This window comes from Phoxinus phoxinus (assembly GCF_949152265.1).
Source record: "Phoxinus phoxinus genome assembly, chromosome: 15".
In the NCBI taxonomy this organism is placed as follows: Eukaryota; Metazoa; Chordata; class Actinopteri; order Cypriniformes; family Leuciscidae; genus Phoxinus; species Phoxinus phoxinus.
Window position 1 is genome coordinate 16,082,956 of NC_136890.1, and position 23,670 is coordinate 16,106,625.

Consider the following 23,670-nt stretch of genomic DNA (forward strand, 5'->3'; position numbering starts at 1 on the left):
AAAAAAAAAAAAAAAAAGCTAGCAAGCCATGGGAACTTGAGCTTTATTCTTTTCAAATCAGTGTCCTGCAAAAAGACTCAATCCTGATGCATTTCAACAACACATCAATACTTTATTTTTCTCATCTTTAGCTTTTTCCATTACTTCTGATTTACATGGAAAATTTCTTTCATTCTTTGTTTTCAATCTACAATCGCTACCATTTAATTGTGTGAAACATGAAAACCATACATGAATGAATGCAGTACATGAACGCTTAAAACATTCACTACAAATTTAACTATTCATCTTTTATATTGGAAACTTGAAAACAAATGTTTAATTCAATTAACAGAGCCTCTAAACACAATCCAAGAAATCTGCGATTTAAACTATCCCTTTACATGAAACGGGGACTTAATCTTCAGAAGACATCAGAACAATAGAAGGGAATATTTAAAAGAAAAAAGAAGGACCATAAGCATTTTTCCCTTACAAACAAACATTTTTATACCTGCTTCTCACTCAAGACACGATATGTAGGAATATAAACAAATGTTGTCCTGATAACATATTTTTCACTCAACTGATTCAACTTGGAAAAGAAACTAAGAATGGCCCATTTATTCTTCCAGACCCTCCATCTTATCACTTAAGCAGGCTACAGGTAGTATAAGAAGTCATCCAGGTTCATGTTGGGCTCCTTGTGAATGCTCTGACCAACCAGGAAGGCCAGTTTGTGGGCATACTGACATGGTGCAGGCACTCGGACAATACCCTTCAGAGAAAGAAGAAAGAGAGCCATGAAGAATACATGAGACAGCACATAGTATTGTAGAGCTATTAGCAGTCGTGTGATACTGATCTACATTGGTTGTTACCTGCCAGTTGTAGTACATGTGGCAGAGTTTGTAGGTGAGTCTCTGCATGTGATCTGGCTTGAGGCCACTGTTGTCAAACACCACATTGTAGTGTGTAGGTGAGACACAACCAAAGCGCACAGCCTGACTTACTATGAAGAAATCATACCTGAAAGCAGACGTAGCATTAAGATGAGCAGTTTGCATTATTGTACTAATACAAAATGGCTAATATTAGGCTATCTGGAGAGTTTATAAAATCAACTTCAAGACTTTTTAAAACCTTTATGATATGCACAAATAAATGTATATCCATGTGACCATTCAGAACAAATCCATATAATCTCAAAATAAATCTGTATGGCAGTATATATGTCAGTTTTTCCCTGTGGTATCGAATATCAATATTTTTCAAGGTATCGTATTGAAGTAATAAATTCCAGTATCGTGATGACAGTATAATCTATACACACCACTCTGGACGAGTGACCTCAGTGTCGATGACTGTTCCAGGAGGAGGGTTGGCAATCTTGCCATCAATCCGGGCAAAGAATCTGGAGCTGATGCGCTTTTTCACCACCACAACTGTCAGCTTGGGCCTGTATGCAAAACAAAAATGTGAATACAACCAAGGGAATTCAACATCCCCATAGTGTGAATGTGTCTGCATAAGTGTGGCTTACTCGTAATCTTGCCCCATGGTCTTGATGGACTGCATGATCTGAGGAACTTCGTAGTCCACCACGCTCTGCAGCATGCCGTCTCCAACTCCATCTCGGTACACGATGATGCGTGAGGGCAGGGAATTGTTGTACTTCAGATAGGCCTTCAGAGCAGCTAAAGAGACACACAGCTTCAGTATAGGGATGATGTATTTTGTAAGCAAACTTGCAATTTCGCATCACCCTGGTTCCCTTGACCAGGGGATTTTGCCAATGTCTTGAATTCTTGCATTTTGTTCAAGATAATCTTCACAAATAAAGAACTTTTATGAATTTTAAAGCCTAAATAAAATAGGCAGAAGTATAAAGCTAAAATTAGTCTATGAATTAAGATTTTAGAAATGAACCCCCAATAAGTTTCTGATAACTCTTTCAATCTCATTTAAAATCTACAAGTTGGAATGTTTGAGAGAGAATAGTTTGCAAGACCATGAACAAGGCTGTGAAATTAGACTAACAAGTATTGGAGTTTTCCTTTTCTGCAGGATGACGTTTAATGTCACCAACAAACTCTGTATTCCCATTCAACTACTTGTTAGCAACTGGCTTTTTCAGAAGATTGAAGATTTCATGAGATTGTGTTAACCATAAACCTTATTTCTGGCATTTAACCAAAAACCCACCAGACTCATTTAAAGTCAAACAGATTTGGAATGACACGGTGGGTTAAATTAAGGTACATAATTATTATGATTTTTTTTCAAGGCAAAGCAGCCAGGTTAAACTAATAACCAAAATAATTTTGCAACATTTCACACCTTGCAACGACCCTTTCAGTGCATCGATGATCTCCTGACCACGGTTTTGCAAGACACACTTGGAGAACCACCTGAAAAGATAACAAAAGTGACATTATACAACAATTATGTACAACCACATAATCTGATTCTGAAACCTTTTAACTGCAGAATTATTAATGACAACAGCATTATTTTCACTAAGAAATCCTATTGACTACCTAGTCCACCAATAACCAAAATGCAAGGTTCCTTTCTAACTCAAAACTCAACTTGCATCTACTTAAAATGTTTTGCAGTTTCTTGAAAAACATTCACAGAAAGACTTCTTTTGTTTTATTGCCTAACCAGTCCAACATAATGTTGAGCACAAAATTTTAAGCTTATATTTGTTTAAACAGTGCCATCTTCAAATCCTTATATTACCTGGACATGCCGTTGTTCAGACTGGCCACCAGTGCTCCGATGGATCTCTTCCCAGCAGCGGTGTCATGGTAACAGTCTATGCCTACGATCATCAGCTGCTTGAGCTGAAAGACAAAGATTACATTTGGAATCGGACACTTGACAAGCCAACAGAGTCAGTCATTTGAGAGTCTTACCGGGATTTCTACACTCCACAGCTCTCCTCCCATTTTGCAGTTCATCTGCAAAGCAATCTTGGTGGCCACAGTCATAAGCGCTTGAGGTTTGCTGATGGTGCGAGACACCACACACTGGCTGGGAGTGGGGCAGTCCACACACAGGAACTTTTTCACACAGTCATACTTGTCCTTTCGATTGGTAGGCAGGATCACAACCACCTTTGGAAGGCACAGAAGCAGTTTGAAACAAAAGCTCAGTCTGGATATTCAAATTATGCATGAATGTGATTGCTAGTCTCACCATCTGTGTTTCACGTGCTACGTTCTGTTGCAGGGCTCTTAGGAGAGATTCCTGACGATCCTCGTACTCAATCCTGCTTGAGCAAGAAATGCTTATTAACATGAAAATTGAATGGAAAGTTTTAGACATTCAAAGTTCCACACAACTCACATGATGGCCCTCTGCATGCGGATTCCCATGGGCCCAGCCACTCTGTTGAGAGTTTGAAGCAGAGATTGGGCAACTTCTGCATTCCGGCGTGTATAGAACATCAGCCAGTTGTCCAGATTAATGCAGCTTATCAGAGGGAGACCTCTCATCTCTTTAGACCAGTCAGCTGCCCATGGATTATACTCGTACTAAGAGATGAAAACGAAAGAAAATAATCAAGCCCTCAATGAAACGGTTACGTTATTAATGCCTTTTGGGATGTGAAGCTGTCTGTCTTACCGCTCTGCCTCCCTGTATAATCCTCTCAGAGGGCAGTACTCTTCCATTCAGACTCAGCAGTCGATTCTCAAAGCTCAGACCCCAAGTAGTAAGTTCATTCTGCACGTCTCCGTTTCTAGTGTATGTAAGAGCCGATGAAATATACAATACTCATAATTAAGAAACATAACACATCAATAGGGCTGGTATAGAACCTGTCGATGTTGGAGATTAAGCGGTTAATTCGGCTCTCTCTCTGTTCAGGACTCAGCCTTGTGTGCGAGGCAAGATCCTTCATGATGTTGAAATCGGCTCGCATCTTATCTGTCAAACCTTCAAGGCAAACAAATGCATACAGGTCAGGGAGTTGTTTACACTTGAAAACAAAACTTAAATGCGTTCTATTTTCACCTTGAGGTGTATACAAATTTTGCACAATAAAACAGTCTCTAAAACAAAAATGTCCCCTTCACCTTAATATAAATACCACCTGCCATTGACTTTAAACAAGTAGCAAATCATTCACCGTGTAGGTACTGAAATTTGATAAGGAACAAACCTTTAAACAGTATGTTCTATATAGTATGAATGATATATCGTCCCCTTGGAATTATAAGGTTCTATCTGACATTTTTGTCAAAATTGAGTTATTCACATATTCTTATTCTGTGACAACTTATTTACACAGGGCTTTCCAGGTCCAATAGCCTAAAATTCAAAGACCTAACCCTCAAGTCATCTTCATTTAGGGGTCACACTTGGCTCTGTCGCAGTCAAAAGTGACCGAATCCTTGACATGCAACTTCTTTTTTCCCCCCAGGAAAAAAAAGGAAATATTTTTTTTATTTTGACATTTCACATTAAAAGTGGAAGCCTTTAAAAAAATGTTTGAAGTGAGAAAAGTGCCATTTGGAGGCGTTAAAAAAAATAAAAACTTGTAATGTCCTGTAACCAACTGTATAGCTCCCTATATAAAGGCTAGGATGGCTTGAGGAGAAGTAAATCATGGGCTAACTTTCATTTTCAAGTGAACTTCTCTTTTAACGAAGCGCGTAACACATTAACACATTAGCGGACCGGAGGGAATAATATGGATTTTTTTCCAGAAAACTTCTTGCACAAAATAAATTCAAGCACTTTCAAGGACTTGTATCTATTATGACCATTTTCAAAAACTTTCCAGGGCCTTGAAATCTTTTTTTCCAATTCACAAACTTTCAAGGATTTCAAGGACCCGTGGGAACCCTGTTTACATTATATGATGTTGTTTAAGTTGTGTACATTTTGGAACTTTTTATTTAGAAAATAAAAAGGTTATTTCTACACAGTCGAATGGATGCAAAAACTTTAAAGCTCAATATCTCAAAACCAGTCAGAATGCAGATAGAACCTTATAATTCCAAGGTGGCGATATGGATGCACTGCATTTGCCATGTTGTCACATGACTTATAGGGTCGCATTGCTTCACTGCACTTCACAAATCCTCTCTCGTTGTCTTGTGGGATAGTAAAGATTTAGATGAGCCATTCAGAATCTCGGCAGTAGTAGGTAATTTGAAGGCTTTTTGCTTAATGTTGTGTGAATTCTTTGACTTAAGTTTAGACATACTAATTTTTCATACAAATTTTTACCTACAATATAGACAAGTAGTAGGCATATTCGAATGCATGGAGGGTTTTGTCAGTGTCTTCAATTGCACAGGGTTCATACAGATTAGGGGTGCACCGAAATTTCGGCCGAAAATGGCATTATCGGTTTCGGCCGAAATAAAAAAGCCAGCCGAAAATGAATGTCAACCGCGGCCCTCCCATCCGCGCGCAAGCGCTTGGGTTTCACTCACGGTCGAGCTGTTATCACTCGTCACCCACCCCGCCCCTCCGTGCTCAAGCAGGTTTCACCATAGATATGCATATCATCTATGGGTTTCACTCACGGTCGAGCTGTTTGCACGCGTCTGCAAAGATTGAGCATGTCAGCGGTATGGAAGTATTTTAAAGTTTCAGATGAGGACAACCAGTGCCGCCGCTCCCACCACGCGCATCATGCGCTGTGCGTAGGGCACCAAGAGCTGAGAGGGCACCAAAAAATTTCGTAATGAAAAATCAATAATTATAATGCCGATATTATTTCAGTATAGAAATACAGACATACCAAGTCTCCCGGAAGTTCCGGGAGTCTCCCGCATATTGATAGCGGCTCACTGATGCCCGCAAATTAGTTAAAATCTCCGGAATCTAGAGCGAGCGCGCCCGCGAGACAGAGACTGTCCTACAAACCGTGTAGTGCATGCACGGCAGAGAGGGAGAGATAGCAAGAGACCGCGCGCGTGTGCCTCATGAAGCGCATGTAATATAGAATATATATAATATATAAAATATTTTAGGTTTTGTTATGTAACTGTTAGTGGTAATAAAAGTTTGATGATTATTCTATTGGTTTGTGATTTTTCATTTCAGATCCATTAAAAATTAAGCAATATAAATAAATATATATTAAAGTTTTTTAAAGAAGCCATTTTCGGCTTCAGTTTCCAGCCAAGTGCATCCTAAATTTTCGGTATCGGTTTTCGGCCAAGTGCATCCTAAATTTTCGCTATCGGTTTCGGTTTTCGGCCAAGTGCATCCTAAATTTTCGGTATCGGTTTCGGCCCAGAATTTTCATTTCGGTGCATCACTAATACAGATACTGTAAAATTTAATTCCAGGACTTTAAAGGACTACTTTTTTGGTTTATAAGGACTTAAATCAGAGATCTCACTAATCAAACAATATCTTTATTATCTTTTAAATTCTAAAAAAGGTAAATAGATCAACAAAAATAAACCAATAAAACAAAACGGTACAAATAACGTGCAGCAGAAGCTAAACACTGCAACTCCCAAATGCACTTACACGTACGTTACGCATCAACAGTGACGTTTCCCACTGCGATTAGTTGATTTTAATGCCAGTAAATCAAGCGCCGCGAAAACGTTTTGTGAGACTGTGTGTGGCGTTGAGATTGTCTGGTGTTGGGATGAAGAGTATCACATTTTACTTTAAAAGTTCTGTCTCAAATGAGGCAGAACAGAGTAGCTTCTAACAAAAAGAACAAGACGTTGGTGTTGTTGTTCCTTAGCCAGAGAGGTAGCTCTGGCTACAATGTTCTTTCACAAGAAGCATGCAGTTCTTTTTATTAAAGGGATAGTTCACTTTAAAATGAAAATTCTGTCCTCATTTACTCACCCTCAAGTGGTTTCAAACCAGTATGAATTTTTCTTCTGCTGAACACAAAGGAAGATATTTTGAAGAATGTCGGTAACCAAACAGTTAACTGGTCCCATTGACTTCCATATTATAATTTTTTTCCTACTATGGAAGTCAATGGGACCAGTTGACTGTTTGGTTACTGACATTCTTCAAAATATCTTCTTGAGTATATGATGAAAGAATTTTCATTTTAAAGTGAACTATCCCTTTAATCTACCAGAGTTAAACATTCGTGTAAAAGCATAATTAGAATGGAAACGCCACTTTTCAGATTGACTGTATTTTCGTTTTCAGTCAAAATGCCTTTTGAATGGGAGTGCATGGGGCACTACAATGATCAAATGCATCAAAATTGCTAAAACACTAAGGAGGCTCGACACAACATGAAACTGTGCTTGAAGTATCACCAGGGGCTCTACACATGAACTTGAGCATTGACAACCTTGTTTGTGTACACAAAGTTTACTAAACAATAAAGGTTTTGTACGACTCACTTTATCAGTTAGTGTTTCCAGTGGCTGGAATTTTGTCAGTCAAAAGTAGTCAGGGAAATGTCATGAACTTGTAATTCCAAAAAAAAGCATGATAACTTAGACGCTTAGAATTTATATGGAAACAAGCTTGCATTCGGAGATTGAGTATCCAAGTATCCAAACGTTGAAATGGCTGCCATGTAACATTTAATTGCTAACCTATTATTTAATTTGTAAACAAAGCTTTCTGCTTCACTCCTGTCATCATATTCATGTAAAACAGCACTCGCATAAAAAGAAAAGAAAAAGTGTACTCAGTGGTGGTGCGGTTGTCGAGTTTACTGGCACAGCCGTAGTTTGTGGTTGGCTTTATGGTTCAATGCTGCAAACATGTTATAAATAGAAACTCTGGCCTGTAAATCATTTCTATTTTGTTTTAGTAGTTCTTGTTGCTTTTGTGCAACAGATGAATGACAATTTATTAATTTTTAGAGGTTTTATTTATAGATATTTCTATTTTGCAGGAGTCCCGCAAATCTTTTTACAACCTCCCACAACCCGCACACACACACGAGTGCATTACCGCCCGCGCACGGCCATCAAATCTAGTCCCGCGCAGCATTCTGTTAGGTCCCGTGGGAATGCAGGTCTCTACATTACATTTCACGTGCCTCGCAGATAATTAATTACGATGATATAAAAGTGTGATCAAACGTACAGTTAATACAAAAAAATTATTTATTAGCTTATGTAATTTATATGATTCGTGAATTCCATACATCTCTGGATGGTGAAAACGATATCTCCCATCGTTCCACTCTCCTTCATAGCCTCATCAAGGTCTGTCTTTGTTATTGTTTTGAAAATAACACCTCTGGCGGTGTAAAAATTACAAATTGTATCTTTAAATTTCAAGTCAAATTCAAGTACTTCTTGCATTTAAAGCACATTGTACGAACCCTGATTGCAATAAACTACAGGATACTGGCTATTAAAAAAGGATGAGTCCTTTTTCACGGGTTATGCAGTGCATCCAAAAATATCACATGAAAGAAAACGGCACTCTTCAAACAATTTAATGGGTTCAAAAGACTTACCTGTGAGGTAGCAGAACTCTGGAACGAGCATGGCAGGTCCCGGTGGAGGCAGTCCTGCAGGGCCAGGTCTCTTCACATGACTAACCAGAAGAGCCTGGTTGCCATCTGTTATGTCCAGACCATATTGCTGGAGAGGAGGAGAATGACTTGAGTATGACCATAAAATTCTGCAACTGATGTCAAAATAATTCCCTATATTATTAAGCTACCGTTTTAAAGTAGTTCTTAAACGAGATCTCTGTATCTCCCTTCTTGAATGTGTTGTTAGGGGTATGATCCCAGGCAATGTCATCGATCCTGTATGTCTTGTTGTTGTACCTATAAATAATAATTTTTTAAACACCATTAGTCTGTACATTCTCACGTTAAACCACTTTTGCTAATTATTTAAATACTTTTCAAGTATTAAATCCATCCAAGAAAAACTCCCATTTATATTTTAAAATTGTAATGATATTTCAAAATAAGACTGTTTTATTTATTTTTGATCAAAATAAATGCAGCCTTGGTGAGGATAAGAGACTTTTGACCGGCAGAGTATATGTAAGTGTATGCTCATTTTACTTGGTCAGAATGATCAGGCCCACAAGCTCCTTTGTGCAGGCTTCAGAGAATCGCTGATCTCCACACTGCTGCCTCAAACTGTACATGAAGTCAAGGACCGTCTCACTGCGCAGAACCTTGTGGCTCACATCGGTGCACAGCATGATGCTTGACTCATACTGAAGGATGGTGGTCGTAAAGCCAGGCCAAATTGTCAACCTGTAAACAGATATGGTCCATTGTACAATCATTCTCCAGCAGCGGGTATGTGTGCACAGACACACAACACACTTCTTTCATAACCTGTGCTGGGGAATGTTGAATGGATCATCAGGATTGTAGTAATGGCGTCCGATCTGCTGCATGTTTAGTATCCTCAGGATTCTACAACAAAATAAACAGGAGTGGAAGTTTAAACACCTCATACATAACAACTGTATTTCAAACAGTGCGCTTTCTGTGATTACCTCCTGAAGAGGATGTTGTAAAACTGCAGGCATACAGGAGAGGATGGCGGGAGTTCATTGGTCAGTGTGACAGTAATCTCAACCTTCTCTCCATTTCTGGTCTCACTACACAGGACTGTCTCCTAAAGGCAAATCAACTTATCATTGACCATCAAATCAAATGCACACTCCAAAGCCCCACAAAAACCAATTAAATTAAATAATGAGCATGATGTATAAACATACAGTATTGTGCAGTTTGTTTGGGAGGAAGAGAACTGCTCCATCGAAGGTATGTGCTTTGCCCAGAGTCTCCTCATGCTGGAAAAGCAAAGCCGAGCGCAGGCGTCGAGACTCCATAGGTGGCTTGTAGTCCACGTGGTACTGATACAGAGCCCACAGAGGCCTTGAAATCAGGCGCATGAAATTGGCCCTCAGCTCTATGGCAGTGCCTGAAACACCTGTCACAGGAAGAGATTCAAATCTAGTATCAAACATTAACCCTCTGGGGTCTAAGGTGTTTTTGGGGTCCTTGAGATGTTTTGACATGCCCTGATATTTTTTTCAGTTGCTTATAAACATATTAATGGCAAAGGTGTAATTACACTCTATTTAGCACGAACATGGCTATCATAATATTTGAGCAACATGTATGTACATGTTTGCATTTTTGAGAGAATATTATTTATGCGTGGTTATTCAAAAAACTCAAAGTTAAATTGTCTGATATAAGACCACAAACGACCAACTTCACATATTCCCACAATACTTTTGACTAATGGATGTTGTCGGCTAAAGTGTTTACTTTAAAATTATCTGAAAATCATCCTGGCTAATCGTTCACATTAAACAATAGATTGATTTAAATTTTGTAAGACACTTTTTGTTTGGAAAGGCAATATGCAGGTGGGCGTGAATGATCCAACAAGGTCATGAATAATGTCCTCATTCACACCTGAGAGAAGACAAAGACCTGCTAATGCTGCATACTAATGAGCTTTCATTCAGGTGTCACTGAGCCACAAAAAAGATAGAATGCAAAGACAACACACACACACACATACATATATATATATATATATATATATAACTACAGAATTGGTTCAGAGTTCGAAACATCTTGAAAAAAGTGTATTTTTCCACAAACTGTGTATGCTTGCAAATTGTATAATATCCAAGGTAAACATTTCTAGTAATTGTGCAGTTAATTCTCATTCGTATTTTCAGAAAGTTTTGGATGTAGGCTATCCTCTCCCCAAATTTGTCACTAATGAAACACAAAAATAATTTAAAGAGAAGGCTTATATTGATCTTTTAAGATTTTGTTTGCACCTTGTAAATTAGGTTTTGATGTGGCAGTAAAAACTTTATAATCTATCCAAAACGAAATGTTGTCTTTCATATTTCGTCTGTAACATATTGTCTTTTATAGGCTAATATATATTAGGGCATAAATGTTAATTTGAAGTTTAATATGTTGCTTATACAAAGACATTTTATTTCAACGTATTCAGTCGATTTTTACTCATCTCAGTAGGCAATATAGATAGTTTAATTCACACACAGACACACGCGAGCTGTAGTAAACAAACACATGCTTATGCGCCGTGCATTCATTCAAACACAGAAACGCGATTCAAATTTAAACAGTCTTTTGCGGTTTACAGACACCATTTCATATCGCGATTAGAACAAAGGACTTACTGATGATCTGCAGCTGGATCCGTTGTTAGGCTACTCCAGCACGTTTGAGGTAAAATTTCCAGGATTATCACGATATTATTATTCCTCACAGCGAGTGTGTTGTCCAGCTGTTGTGGGCGTTGACTGGTTTGCATGTGTTGCTTCAGATCTGCGTCTGAATAGCGGCGCGCTCTCGATGGGCGTGTCACATTAGCAGAGTAATGAGATGCCAGAACGATAATGAGAACGGATGATCTCTCGCTCTTTATATATAGATTACATAAACAGAGAATATTTATTTTAGTTTTGAATTAGATAATTTAAAACTACACACTTAAATGATTATAGAGATATATATCTCATGTCTGAGTGAATAGTATTCGCTGAGTTTTGTTTGAGATAAGAGACGCGCTTCAGAAAAAAAGTTCACGGAGACACTCTCTGCACTCCCTGTTTACTTTATTTTACAAAAGCACAATGTTTTATTTCGATTGTAAGTGGACACATAAAAAAGTAGACATTTAACAGCTTATTTTTTCATATTTCTTAAGGCTGTATGACCAAAACTGACGGGAGTATTTTAGGTCTATTTTGCTGCTATGTAAAAAAAAAAAAACGAGCAAAACGCGCCCGCGCGTTTGCCGACCTCAGAGGGTTAATACAAATGAACACCAGAACAAGTAAAGTTAAGTAAGTGTCACAAGATCCTGCAGAAATAATTCTAATATGCTGATTTGCTGCTCAAGAAACATGTCTTTTCATCATTATTGTTAAAACAGTTTTGCTGCTTGAAACTTTTGTGGAAACTTGATTTATGTATACTTTGATTAATAAAACGTTTAAAACATTTACTTGAAATATATATTTTTTAACTAATTTTGTCATTTCATTTGAAATATTCCCATTAAAGGGTTCATCTAACTTAATCTAATTTATAATCAAGTAGAAATTATTAAACAAAATCAAATCAAGAAACCAGTGCCAATACCCAACCCTGACATCTGCAGAAGAGCAGAAATGCTCATCAACATTTTGGTGTTACCTGATTTGGACTCTTTCACATGTTCCATGAGCTGGCGAGTGTGGACACCAGAATCATGGAAATCCCGCCTGCGCCCACCTCTCTCCCCTATCTTTACCTGCTGAAAGCCAGCAGAAATCTGGAGCATCACTACAGGAAGAAACAAGGTAAAGACAAAGAAATGGGGTTTGTGAATGTTATAGTATACTATAGCATAGTACAGAGTATATATTTCCACTTGTTGCTCTAATGCACTTACCTTCTTCAGACATAGCTCCAGGTGCAGGTTTCTGTCTCCCTCTGCCCACCAGCTGTCCTTCAGGTGGAGTGGGCATAACAGGCTTTGCAGCCTCTTGTGATAATGGTTGCTGCAGATGAATTGGAATATTAATACGTTAATTTCCAAAAAGTGTCATCATATTCAAATAATTATAAATAAACTCACCGCGCCAGGAGCAGCAGGCTCCTGACCACGACCTCTGCCTCTTGATCTCGCTCTTGCTCGTCCCGTCATTTTAATGCTTCTTCACAATGCTTTGACTTATTCCAATTCAAAGTGCTGTACACAAGTAAAGTTATAGTCACAATTAGGGAGGCTCCAATCAGGATTTTTGCAGCAGATACCAACTACCAATTTCTTGTCATCATGATCAACCGATACCGATCCTTCAAGCCTAATACAGTAGGTAGTCAACCAGAATGCCTATTAATACATTTATTACAGTATTTATTTATCCTTGTTAAAGGGATACTTCACCCAAAGATGAAAATTAGCCCATGATTTACTCACCCTGAAGTCATCCTATGTGTATATGACTAGGGGCTGTAATCTCCCAGTCGATTGTTGGTCAATACGTTCTGGCTTGACCAAAATTCTGATTGGTCGATTTTTTGGCGCGTTCATTTCATTAGTTTTGCCGCGTTCGTTTCATCAGGTGGAAAGCACTAATTGCAAATGGGGGTGTTTTCAGAGCACCCCTGTTTCACAGGTAACAGTCTGTCTTCAGAACACCCCCCTTGGTTTCACTTCTTTTGGATTAGCCCAACCACCGGAGAAGAGACAGATTGAAGAAAGTAGGCTACTAGAAGGTTTGCTGACTATTATTTATTTAATTGTGAGAGCGTTTAATTCATAGTCAGTCCTCTTCTACCATGTCAACAAAGACATCGGCAGTGTGGCAGCATTTTTTTTTTTATATAGAAAACGGGAAAAAATTATTGGAGCCCAATGCGCTGTGCCACTGTCTGTATTAGTTTTGAGCCTAGATGCTTTATTTTCAGTTATGCACTTTATTTAGTTTTTGCTCTTGATCTGGTTTGTTTAATAAATATTATTTTTTTTATTAAAATGGACGTGCCTTTTGTGTTTAAGAGTAAAGCTTTAAGTTAATAGTCTATTCTGTCTCAGCCGCGAAGCTGTGCTACTGTGTTCAGCCTCACTCTGTGCGAGCTGCACAGCTGAAATGATAGTGCCTGTCAGTTATTATAATACATATGATAAAAACAATTGTCTAAATTATGTTGCATATTCCTCAAAAGTTCTTGTGATGATATCACTAGTTGACAACAGTACTATTTTCGGAAATCATAGGCTATGATATTGCGCAGGTGCACGTGATGCAACGCTGTCAGAGCCGACAGACTCGTGTGTCAGACTCATTTCAGTGCAAAATAATTAGGTAAAAAACGATTTAATCTGCAAATAGCCTATTTTTTAATGTTTATTTATAATTCATTTAGGCGGACAACAAGGCTACCAAGTACTGCGCACAGTGCGCAGCTAATTAATTTAACGTTTTTTTTTTTCCTTACGTCATTTTTAGTCGAAAATTTCAGGACTTCAGTCGACCAAGATTTCCTTTGGTTGATTACAGCCCTATATATGACATTCTTCTTTCAGACGAGTACAATCGGAGTTATATATAAAAAATGTCCTGGCTCTTCCAAGCCTTATAATTTAAGTCAATGCAGTGTTTCCGCTACATTCATTCAGCCGTGGTGGGCCGCCACACCAAAAATCCTCAGTGAGGTCCGTCCGATATTGTGCATACTATTGTGTTATTGTTAAGCCCCACTAAAGGCATAAAAAACATTGTAAAGCACCATAAAGTTTTCGTGCACTATATTCCAAGACTTCTAAAGTCATTCGATAGCATAATGTGAGGTAAAAAATAATATTGAAGTCGTTAAGTTAAAGTTAATGGAAACTCATCTCTCCTCAGTCATTCTCCATTCAGCATTCAAACAGCGCGTCGCGTTCGGTTACGAATAACACGATGACACTCTCCAAGATCAATGTTCACATTATTATACTTTATTTGTAGATAAAGGTCTATGGTTTGCATAAAATTACTTTATCTTACTGTTACTGGAGTTTATTGCGTTAGTTCTGTTAGATTACAGCACTGAGCACTCTGAATTCGAATTGTTCTTCATGCGCACTGTAACTGAAATGTAAAACTGTTAAAAGAAAAGGCTAAATAAACTGTTGCATAGATATAATACAGTAAGCATCAAATATCTCTTCGCTTTGTGCTTTTAAATAAAGTGTGCCAGTCAGAGAGACTGGTAGTTGTGAAACAGTATTTCGTGTGTTGTCTGTGTACTCTGCTAACACTTTTCAATGCGACGCGCTGCACGCTGTGACTTTGAGTTGCTTCAAGTGCATCATTCGGCGCACGGGATGCGCATAATTGCATTGCCGCTGTAAATTGGAACCTTCATATTATAACTAGAAAAACTATTTTTCGATTAATCGTTCTTTAAATTGTGGTTAATTCAATATCGATTCTCAAAGGCTATGAATCGATTTTTTTCCCCCCATATTTATTTATATATCACCCAAAAGCCAGTATTAGTTTTCCTACACTTCATAGGCTTGCAGCCTCCATGTTATTCTAATGCAGTGAGATTTTATGTTTGTTTTATCTTAAACATAAAATAACCTGATCCTGTTTGATCAAGGCATGAGACTGTTCTGACTTTTTCAATAATCAATTTTTCATCTTGCATCAAAATCCTGTCTATTCATTGTATGCATTTGATATATGCTGTTTTAATGTACCCAAGTGTACCTAAAATAATAAGAGTTTAATATACTGGCTCTTAATTTCTTTTTATTAATTAACCACTCGTAAACTTATGTTCACTGTTCTTTTTTATAAATATAGGTTTTGTGTTAAATCTACAGTATATTCATTGAGTGGAATCGAGAATCGAAATTTAATCGAATTGAGAGCTTGCGAATTGAAATCGAATCGGAACATCTGAATCGATACCCATCCCTAATTATAATACTTAGGGGAGGTTTAAACACCTGGGGCAAGGTATTCCCAAATGTGCCCATGGGAATATCACGCATGGGCGACGCCCCCTCCCCCTGGGGAAATGGACCTGCCACCACAGCTGGAAAAAATCCTAGAGGAAACACTGCAATGGATATATTTTTTTAACTCCAAAAACTAGCTTTCTGCGAGACGGCCGTAGGCAAGTCGACTTACGCCAAAAGAGTAACCCGACGCACAACGTAATGATGAACGTGGTTGCCCAGCCCTATTTGAACCGCGAGAGGTGACAAAGCTTACACTACTCTGATGGACTTCCAAAAAAATACTCATTGACTCCCCTTATAAGGCTTGGAAGAGCCAGGACATTTTTTAATATAACTCCCGATTGTATTCGTCTGAAATAATTATGTCATATGCACCTAGGATGGCTTCAGGGTGAGTAGTGATCCCTATCCCTTTAAAGTTAATCAAAATACAGTCATTCATTGTTTACTCGTGTTAGTTCACAGTGCATTAACTAGCTTCCGGCAGACGGCCGTACGCATAGACTTACGCCAAAAGAATAACCCTTGAACTTAAGCCCTGTCGATGCTTAAGCTTAAGTCGATGCGTACGGCAGTCTGCCGGAAGCTAGTTATTTTAGCCGATTAACTATTAAATAGGGCTGGGCGATAAAACGATAACGATAATTATCGCAATATAATTTTTCTCGATAAAACGATATCAAGAGTTTGATAAATGTTCGATAATGTTTTTGCGCCAAAAGCGGAACGAATCTCATTTGAACCGCGCGCGCCACACGGACCGTTTATCCGCTCGGCTCAAAGTCCAAACGGCAGCGCGAGCGCGAGCTCACTCGACTGACTCTAGCAGACGCGTTTACTCTGATCGGTCTCGGTCACTAGATCCAGTGAGAGCGCTTGAATTCAGCAAGGAACACAAATGTCTCAGTGATTTAAACCAGTTTAAAGGCAGATGAGACCGCGCTGACGAACAGGAGAAGCACTGTGCGCAACGATACAGTCAGAAGGCTTTTCCGTCTACACATTCCCATCATTTACCACGGATTTAACGTTACTGTAACGTTAGCCTAGTAATATTTACTGCACCATGAAATAAGGGATATATATATTGAATTGTATAATATTATTAATGTAGACAATGTATTAAAGGACTAATGGAATATAATTACAGTTTTTAATAATGTATTTAGGCTACTGGTTTTCATAAATACCATAGAAACGTCACAATATGTGACGTTTCTCACATAGAAACCATAAAGTTACAATAGAAACCATAAAGTTACATTTTATCTGTGGTTATCATGCATGATGCTGGATGACCAATGGTTAATTTTAATAAAACTAAGTAAAACTAGTTACTTTTTTTTAACAGATTTTACTGTTTTTGTTAATGAACATAAATTGTATAAAGTAAATCTGCATCCTAACTCAAGCTAATACTACTGAAATAAAGATATTTATTTTGTTAAGGAAAAATGTCAAATATTTGAATGTTCTACCTCGGATTTGTGAAATGATCCCCTGTTTGGGAAGAGTTTGTCATGATATGTTCTAACAATAAAGAGTAGTTTAAAAACACAACGCTCTGTTTTCTACAGCTTTCACTTAGGAGTACAAATCTGTCTTTAAACTTGAAATAAATAAAGATTTGACATTTATCGATAATTATCGATATCGACTGATATAAAAAAAAATATTGTGATATTTTTTTTTGGCCATATCGCCCAGCCCTACTATTAAATATGGATATTTTTCTTACACGAACACATCGCTTCACTTCAGAAGGCCTTTATTAACCCCCGAAGATGCGTGGAGCACTTTAATAATGAATAAATGCGCTTTGATGGACTTCCAAAGACAGACAGCCATTCACTCTTATTATCAAGCTTGGAAGAGCCAGAATTTTTTTATATATATATTCATATATTCATATCAGTTAACGCATTATTAACGGCGTTAACGCAAACCCATTTTAACGGCGTCAATTTTTTTTATTGCGAGATTAACGCCTAGCAAACTTTGTAGTTTTTTTTCACATGCTTTTGCAACAACTAGTAACGTTGTTAAAACTACAACACCACAGCGGATCTAGCTAGACCAGAAACAAAACAACAGGCACGCCGCACACACTTGTTTGGGCTTGCGATGCGAACCGGCCAAAGAGTGGACGAGAAGCGCAGCGCCGAGCCGCGTCTAGCACAACTCGTATCGCACTCGCACATCGGACGCGCGCTTTCTCAGTTTATGGCCAGCAATAAAAACGCAGAATGGCGCCGGCGGTGTGTGTACACTCATAGAGAATAATGTATTCGAATTTTAAATACGAGGCGCTGCGCTTCTCGTCCGGTGTGCGACCCGCTTTAACGTTACGTTTTGAGAGGATGAATGATGAGCGCGAGACGACGAAATGGATGCCAATAAGATTCTGAATGAGAAGTGCCGCGTCTAAGACAACTCGAGGTATCGCACACACCGGACGAGAAGCGCCGCGTCTATGACAACTCGAGGCACACCGGACGAGAAGTGCCGCGTCTATGACAACTCGAGGTATCGCGCACACACCGGACGAGAAGCGCCGCGTCTTTGACAACTCGAGGTATCGCACACACCGGACGAGAAGCGCCGCGTCTATGACAACTCGAGGCACACCGGACGAGAAGTGCCGCGTCTAAGACAACTCGAGGTATCGCACACACCGGACGAGAAGCGCCGCGTCTATGACAACTCGAGGCACACCGGACGAGAAGTGCCGCGTCTATGACAACTCGAGGTATCGCGCACACACCGGACGAGAAGCGCCGCGTCTTTGACAACTCGAGGTATCGCACACACCCGACGAGAAGCGCCTCGCCTATGACAACTCGAGGTATCGCACACACCGGACGAGAAGCGCCTCGCCTATGACAACTCAAGGTATCGCACACACCGGACGAGAAGTGCCGCGTCTTTGACAACTCGAGGTATCGCACACACCCGACGAGAAGCGCCTCGCCTATGACAACTCGAGGTATCGCACACACCGGACGAGAAGTGCCGCGTCTTTGACAACTCAAGGTATCGCACACACCGGACGAGAAGCGCCGCGTCTAAGACAACTCGAGGTATCGCACACACCGGACGAGAAGCGCCTCGCCTATGACAACTCGAGGTATCGCACACACCGGACGAGAAGCGCCGCGTCTAAGACAACTCGAGGTATCGCACACACCGGATGAGAAGCGCCGCGTCTATGACAACTCGAGGTATCGCACACACCGGGCGAGAAGTGCCGCGTCTTTGACAACTCGAGGTATCGCACACACCGGACGAGAAGCGCCACGTCTATGACAACTCGAGGTATCGCACACACACCGGACGAGAAGCGCCGCGTCTTTGACAACTCGAGGTATCGCGCACACACCGGACGAGAAGTGCCGCGTCTTTGACAACTCGAGGTATCGCGCACACACCGGACGAGAAGTGCCGCGTCTTTGACAACTCGAGGTATCGCACACACCGGACGAGAAGCGCCGCGTCTATGACAACTCGAGGTATCGCACACCGGACGAGAAGCGCCGAGTCTTTGACAACTCGAAGCATCGCATACCGGACGAGAAGCGCCGCGTCTATGACAACTCGAGGTATCGCACACCGGACGAGAAGCGCCGAGTCTTTGACAACTCGAAGCATCGCATACCGGACGAGAAGGGCTGCGCCGCGTCTATGACTCGAGGTATCGCACACACCGGATGAGAAGCGCCGCGTCTATGACAACTCGAGGTATCGCACACACCGGGCGAGAAGTGCCGCGTCTTTGACAACTCGAGGCATCGCATACCGGACGAGAAGGGCTGCGCCGCGTCTATGACTCGAGGTATCGCACACACCGGACGAGAAGCGCCGCGTCTATGACAACTCGAGGTATGGCACACCGGATGCGCATTTTCTCAGTTTATGCCCTGCAATATTATGTTTAAGGACATTATGGAATTAAGATCATGTATGTTATGAGGCTACTGTACAATTCAATACGTTGCTTAGTCTGCAGTCTGAAGCACTTTATCTCAGAGAGCGTCCGTTAACTGAATGTATCCTGGAAATCCGGTAACATCAGCAATTTTCATTCAACCAGCTGATTTCTGTAAATTAATGTAAAACATGTATATTGCAGCACAGTGTGAAGTCATAACGACGATTTGAGACAAATAAATGTATATAAAATGTATTAATTTAAAACAAATTTAATATAAAACTATGTAAATAGCGCTCTGTGGCGCGGCAGGATTAATTTTTTTAACAAGGTCCCGAGCCGTTGGGCGCCGCCTGTGTGTGTGTGTGTAGCCTACACTCAGAGAATAAAGTGTTAGAATTTTAAAGACGTGGCTCTGCGCGACGCATAGATTTATCTGTTAAACTGTTTGTTTTGTTGTGAACTTGAATGTCATCTTCTGTGAAGAAGACTGCAGTTACAAAAGAAGATATAAGTTATTGTTACATTATGTTCTTAATAAATGTTTTAAATTTGACAATGTAGTGTGGTACATTGCGAACAAAGGTCAGATATTATGCATAAAAGTCTGGTCTAAAAATTATAAAATAGCAACCTGTGCTTTAAAAAAAGAAGAAGTAAAAACCGAGAATCGAATCGAACTGTGACCTTAGAATCGAAAATGTAATCGAATCGAGGATTTGGAGAATCGTGATACCCCTACTCCGATTGTATTCATCTGAAAGAAGGAGGTCATATATAGGATAGCTTCAGGATGAGTAAATCATGGGCTAATTTTCATTTTTGGGTTAACTAACCCTTTAACAAAATACAACTTTTGATTTTAATAATGTAGCCTCTACTAGTAAATTATGAAATGAACATTAACTAGGATTAATAAATGCTGTAGAAGTATTGTTCATTCTTAGTTATTGTCAACTAAAGTACTAATGAAAACTCAATGAAACACTTAAGTGTTACTAAATGTTCATTAACTGGAACATGGAGTGATATTTCAAAGTGATTTCCATCATTTTGACTGGCAATAAAAATGATTTACCTGCTATAAAAACACTTCAGTAAACACTGCTGATAAGAAATATAAGTGAAAAGGGGAGACAATTACATTTTATGGCATCAGTGGAAACAAACCTAAAAAAAAGAGGATTTGGGGAGAAAAGGATGGATTCTTAAAGCATTCCAGATAATGGTTTTGTAAATAAAATCGGGAGAGCACGATGTCCTATGTTGTCCTTTTTATACGGTTACATCGGAATAAAAAGCGTGAAAAATGATCAGGACTCAGGAGGAAAAGAGCTCTTTCCATATTCTTGTTATATGCGTCACATTAAAATACCAAGCATTACGTTGTTCTTTTGACGTCTGCAAATAGAAAATGAAGTAAATTGTGTAGCTCATTCAGTTTGTAGCGCAACCTTACAATTTGAAATTATTTGTTTCAGTTTTTGAGTGCCTGAAAGTGCCTCCCATAATCTCTAAAAAATGCAGTAACGTTAGGCCTATTCTCGGCAACAAAAAAAAACCCAGCCAGCAAAAAGTCGTCTATTAGACGTAGACGTAATTTTTACGGTCTAATTACGGTCCACTGAAGGTTGAAAATGAAAATTGAAAAGACGTCAAATTTGTCCGACTTTTCAACGTTTAAATTTTTTTTATAACTTTGACGGAATATGTAAAACTCTTTAAATTTATTTGAGATAATAATGAACATGGTTTGGTAGTTTGTTTTCTCTGTTGTTTTAGCATGTATAACAGACTTATCCTAGCTGTCTTAGATTATCAGTTGAAAACATTTTAGATGATCAGTTGAAAACACGTAGTCAAACAGTCCGGCCAAAACTACTTAGTTGAAATCACGTCGTAAACCAGTCCAAGGCGGACCGACATATTTTCAACCATATTTCAACGTTGAAAGACGGTAATTGTTTACTGGGAAGAATACTTGCAAAGAGTAATTTCATCGTCAAAGTAATTATCTATAGCCAAATGACACTTAGGCTTTATATCCACGAAAAACGAGCTAATTGATATAATGCCTTGAGAAATCTTGCGATATGAATTTAAAAACGTGATTCATCCATGTTCTCGGTCATGGCGCGCAGCGGCCACGTGACATTCAAATCGTGTCTTAATTAGGTTTAAACTCAAATTCTTGAATAGTGTAAAATTAACGTTTAATAACTTAATTTTACTTGTATATTTAAAAAGAGCACTTTTATTGTCAAAGTTATAACGAGTTCTCTGACAAGTTCGCACTTTATAAGTGACGTTATATTATAACTTAGGCCTGTAAAATGCTGTACGGCATGATAGTTCATCGTTAATATCTTAAATTATTATTTTATTATATTTTAAAAGAAATTCTAAACCTTATCACTTTATTTAATATTTTATTTCTGTTAATATCCTATAACGTGGAACGTGTTTGGTGCGCTTGTAACAAAGTTATATTAACTTAACGTTAGCTGAAAAAAGTTAACGTTAACTTGAACGATTCGAAATACATATATATCACCGAAAAACTTGAGGAAAGTGCTCTATCATCGTGTATATAATTTAGTGCATCTGGTGTAGTTATGACTTGATAGCCAGAAACTGACAAAACAATATGACAATCTAAATTTGATGGTTTTTGACATTTTACACGGTATTTCCATTGTTTATAAGAAAATAAACTATTTAGCAACTGTCAGGAACAATACAGTCTAATTATATATGTATAAAGTCATTGAAGCCTTAGAAATCGTCGACTGACTCTTACCCTTTCCTCGTGCAGCGCCAAATGACGTTCAATTAACTTCAGTCAGCTCGTTAACCTGATTTTACCTGTATCCCTCCGCCGCTAAATAGATTCATCATCTTTAATTAGTTCCTTTTTTCCCCCCAGAATTCGTCGTGTTTTACAGTATTTTCAAGTCTTAATTACTTATTATTGATAGAAAAGCTAGCTAAAAATGGAATTGGAACGGTTGTTGAGGAAAACTATTTTATTTGGAAGGATACAGAACTACCTGTTACGGGGGTCACCTGGTACTGTTAATATGAAAGGCGCACGTAAACCACGTCATTCACCACAAGATGGCGTTCAAATACACAAAAAATTGTTCCAGTCCACACAGAGTGAAAGGTACATTTTCAAGTTATGTCGATAACAACAATACATATCAGTATCACAATTATATTTGAGGGAAAACATGCTTTAAAAAATCGTAATATTATGCGTTAATATAACTTATTTAACCTTACTGTAAAAACTGTAATAAATTAAGGGAGGCTTAATAGATGCCAATAGATGCACACTGCTTTATGTTCCTCATCAAGCCTGTGAAAGTTAGATATGATAGGCAACATAGATATAAGCTGCTTTCGAGCTCCTGCCGTGCAAAAGTGTCTGTAGGCTATACATAATCCATCATTTGTTTTGATTTATCAGAAAAAAAAATCTGGGATGTACAAAAATAGACGTTGACACAAATACTGAATGGTTTCGCTCCTAATTTCTGCCACATCTTAAAAAAAATGTCTCAGCATGTATCATGAGAGATCTGCCATTTATCAGGCACTGTATCTTGACGCGTGATTAATAAATGTATGCAACATAATTGCACATTTAGTCCTAATTAATGTTTTTGGATGCAAAAATATATTCCATAATTTAAAGCTGCTTCTTGTATGTTCTCTCGGTTTTGATTGTTTTCTTCTTTTTTGTTCTCTTTCTTTTTTTTTTAGAGTAAGAGTATCCCAGTGAACTTTTTATTACCAGAAGTTAGTTTATGGTTAAAAATAGAATCCAAAAATAACGTTCCAATGAAAGTTAGGAATTTTTTCCTAAAAATAACCTGGAACAAAGTGCTAGCTCGATACAGAACATTTCTAAACAAACCAACAAATTCTACTTTCTAATAAATGGTATTTGAATTAAGTTCCACTCCCTGATAAATGTATTTTCATGTTCTAGTGATTCTTTACTGAATCTCATCCATTGCTTTCGGTTTCATAATGATGTCTATGTAGCCCGCCATTTACCAGATTGAGTTTTTTTTTTTTTTGCCTCTCAGACTTTAATGAGAGATTAATGATTCAAATGTTAAGTATTTTGCAACCCCTCTCTCTCTCTCTCTCTCTCTCTCTCTCTCTCTCTCTCTCTCTCTCTCTCTCTCTCTCTCTCTCTCTCTCTCTCTCTCTCTCTCTCTCTCTCTCTCTCTCTCTCTCTCTCTCCTCTCTCTCTCTCTCTCTCTCTCTCGATTTTGTTGCCAATTACTGAACTTT

At 38.7% G+C, this 23,670-nt stretch overlaps 1 protein-coding gene across 1 annotated transcript; it reads right to left on the reverse strand.

Annotated features, from left to right (window-relative positions):
- Positions 1 to 26: 26 nt before the first annotated feature.
- Positions 27 to 22,433, reverse strand: piwil1 (piwi-like RNA-mediated gene silencing 1). The gene is made up of 21 exons (XM_079637060.1): positions 22,163 to 22,433; positions 12,549 to 12,662; positions 12,363 to 12,471; positions 12,125 to 12,253; positions 9,646 to 9,860; positions 9,421 to 9,542; positions 9,257 to 9,337; positions 8,975 to 9,172; positions 8,620 to 8,728; positions 8,411 to 8,537; positions 3,807 to 3,924; positions 3,613 to 3,727; positions 3,334 to 3,521; positions 3,184 to 3,256; positions 2,901 to 3,101; positions 2,725 to 2,828; positions 2,320 to 2,390; positions 1,523 to 1,676; positions 1,313 to 1,438; positions 861 to 1,008; positions 27 to 757 (listed from the first exon to the last, which is right to left on the reverse strand). Exons 2-21 carry the CDS (start codon positions 12,615 to 12,617, stop codon positions 641 to 643), a joined length of 2,574 nt encoding a protein of 857 aa, XP_079493186.1. The 5' UTR covers positions 12,618 to 12,662; positions 22,163 to 22,433; the 3' UTR covers positions 27 to 640.
- Positions 22,434 to 23,670: the final 1,237 nt, after the last annotated feature.

Bases quoted from the DNA above. Each gene is read 5' to 3' on its own strand.
- piwil1 (XM_079637060.1), bottom strand. From the start codon at position 12,617: ATGACGGGACGAGCAAGAGCGAGATCAAGAGGCAGAGGTCGTGGTCAG. The intron at 3,257-3,333 runs GTGAGTTGTGTG...TTGCTCAAGCAG, and splicing joins CGCATGCAGAGGGCCATCAT to GATTGAGTACGAGGATCGTC. The intron at 1,439-1,522 runs GTAAGCCACACT...TTTTGCATACAG, and splicing joins ACCATGGGGCAAGATTACGA to GCCCAAGCTGACAGTTGTGG.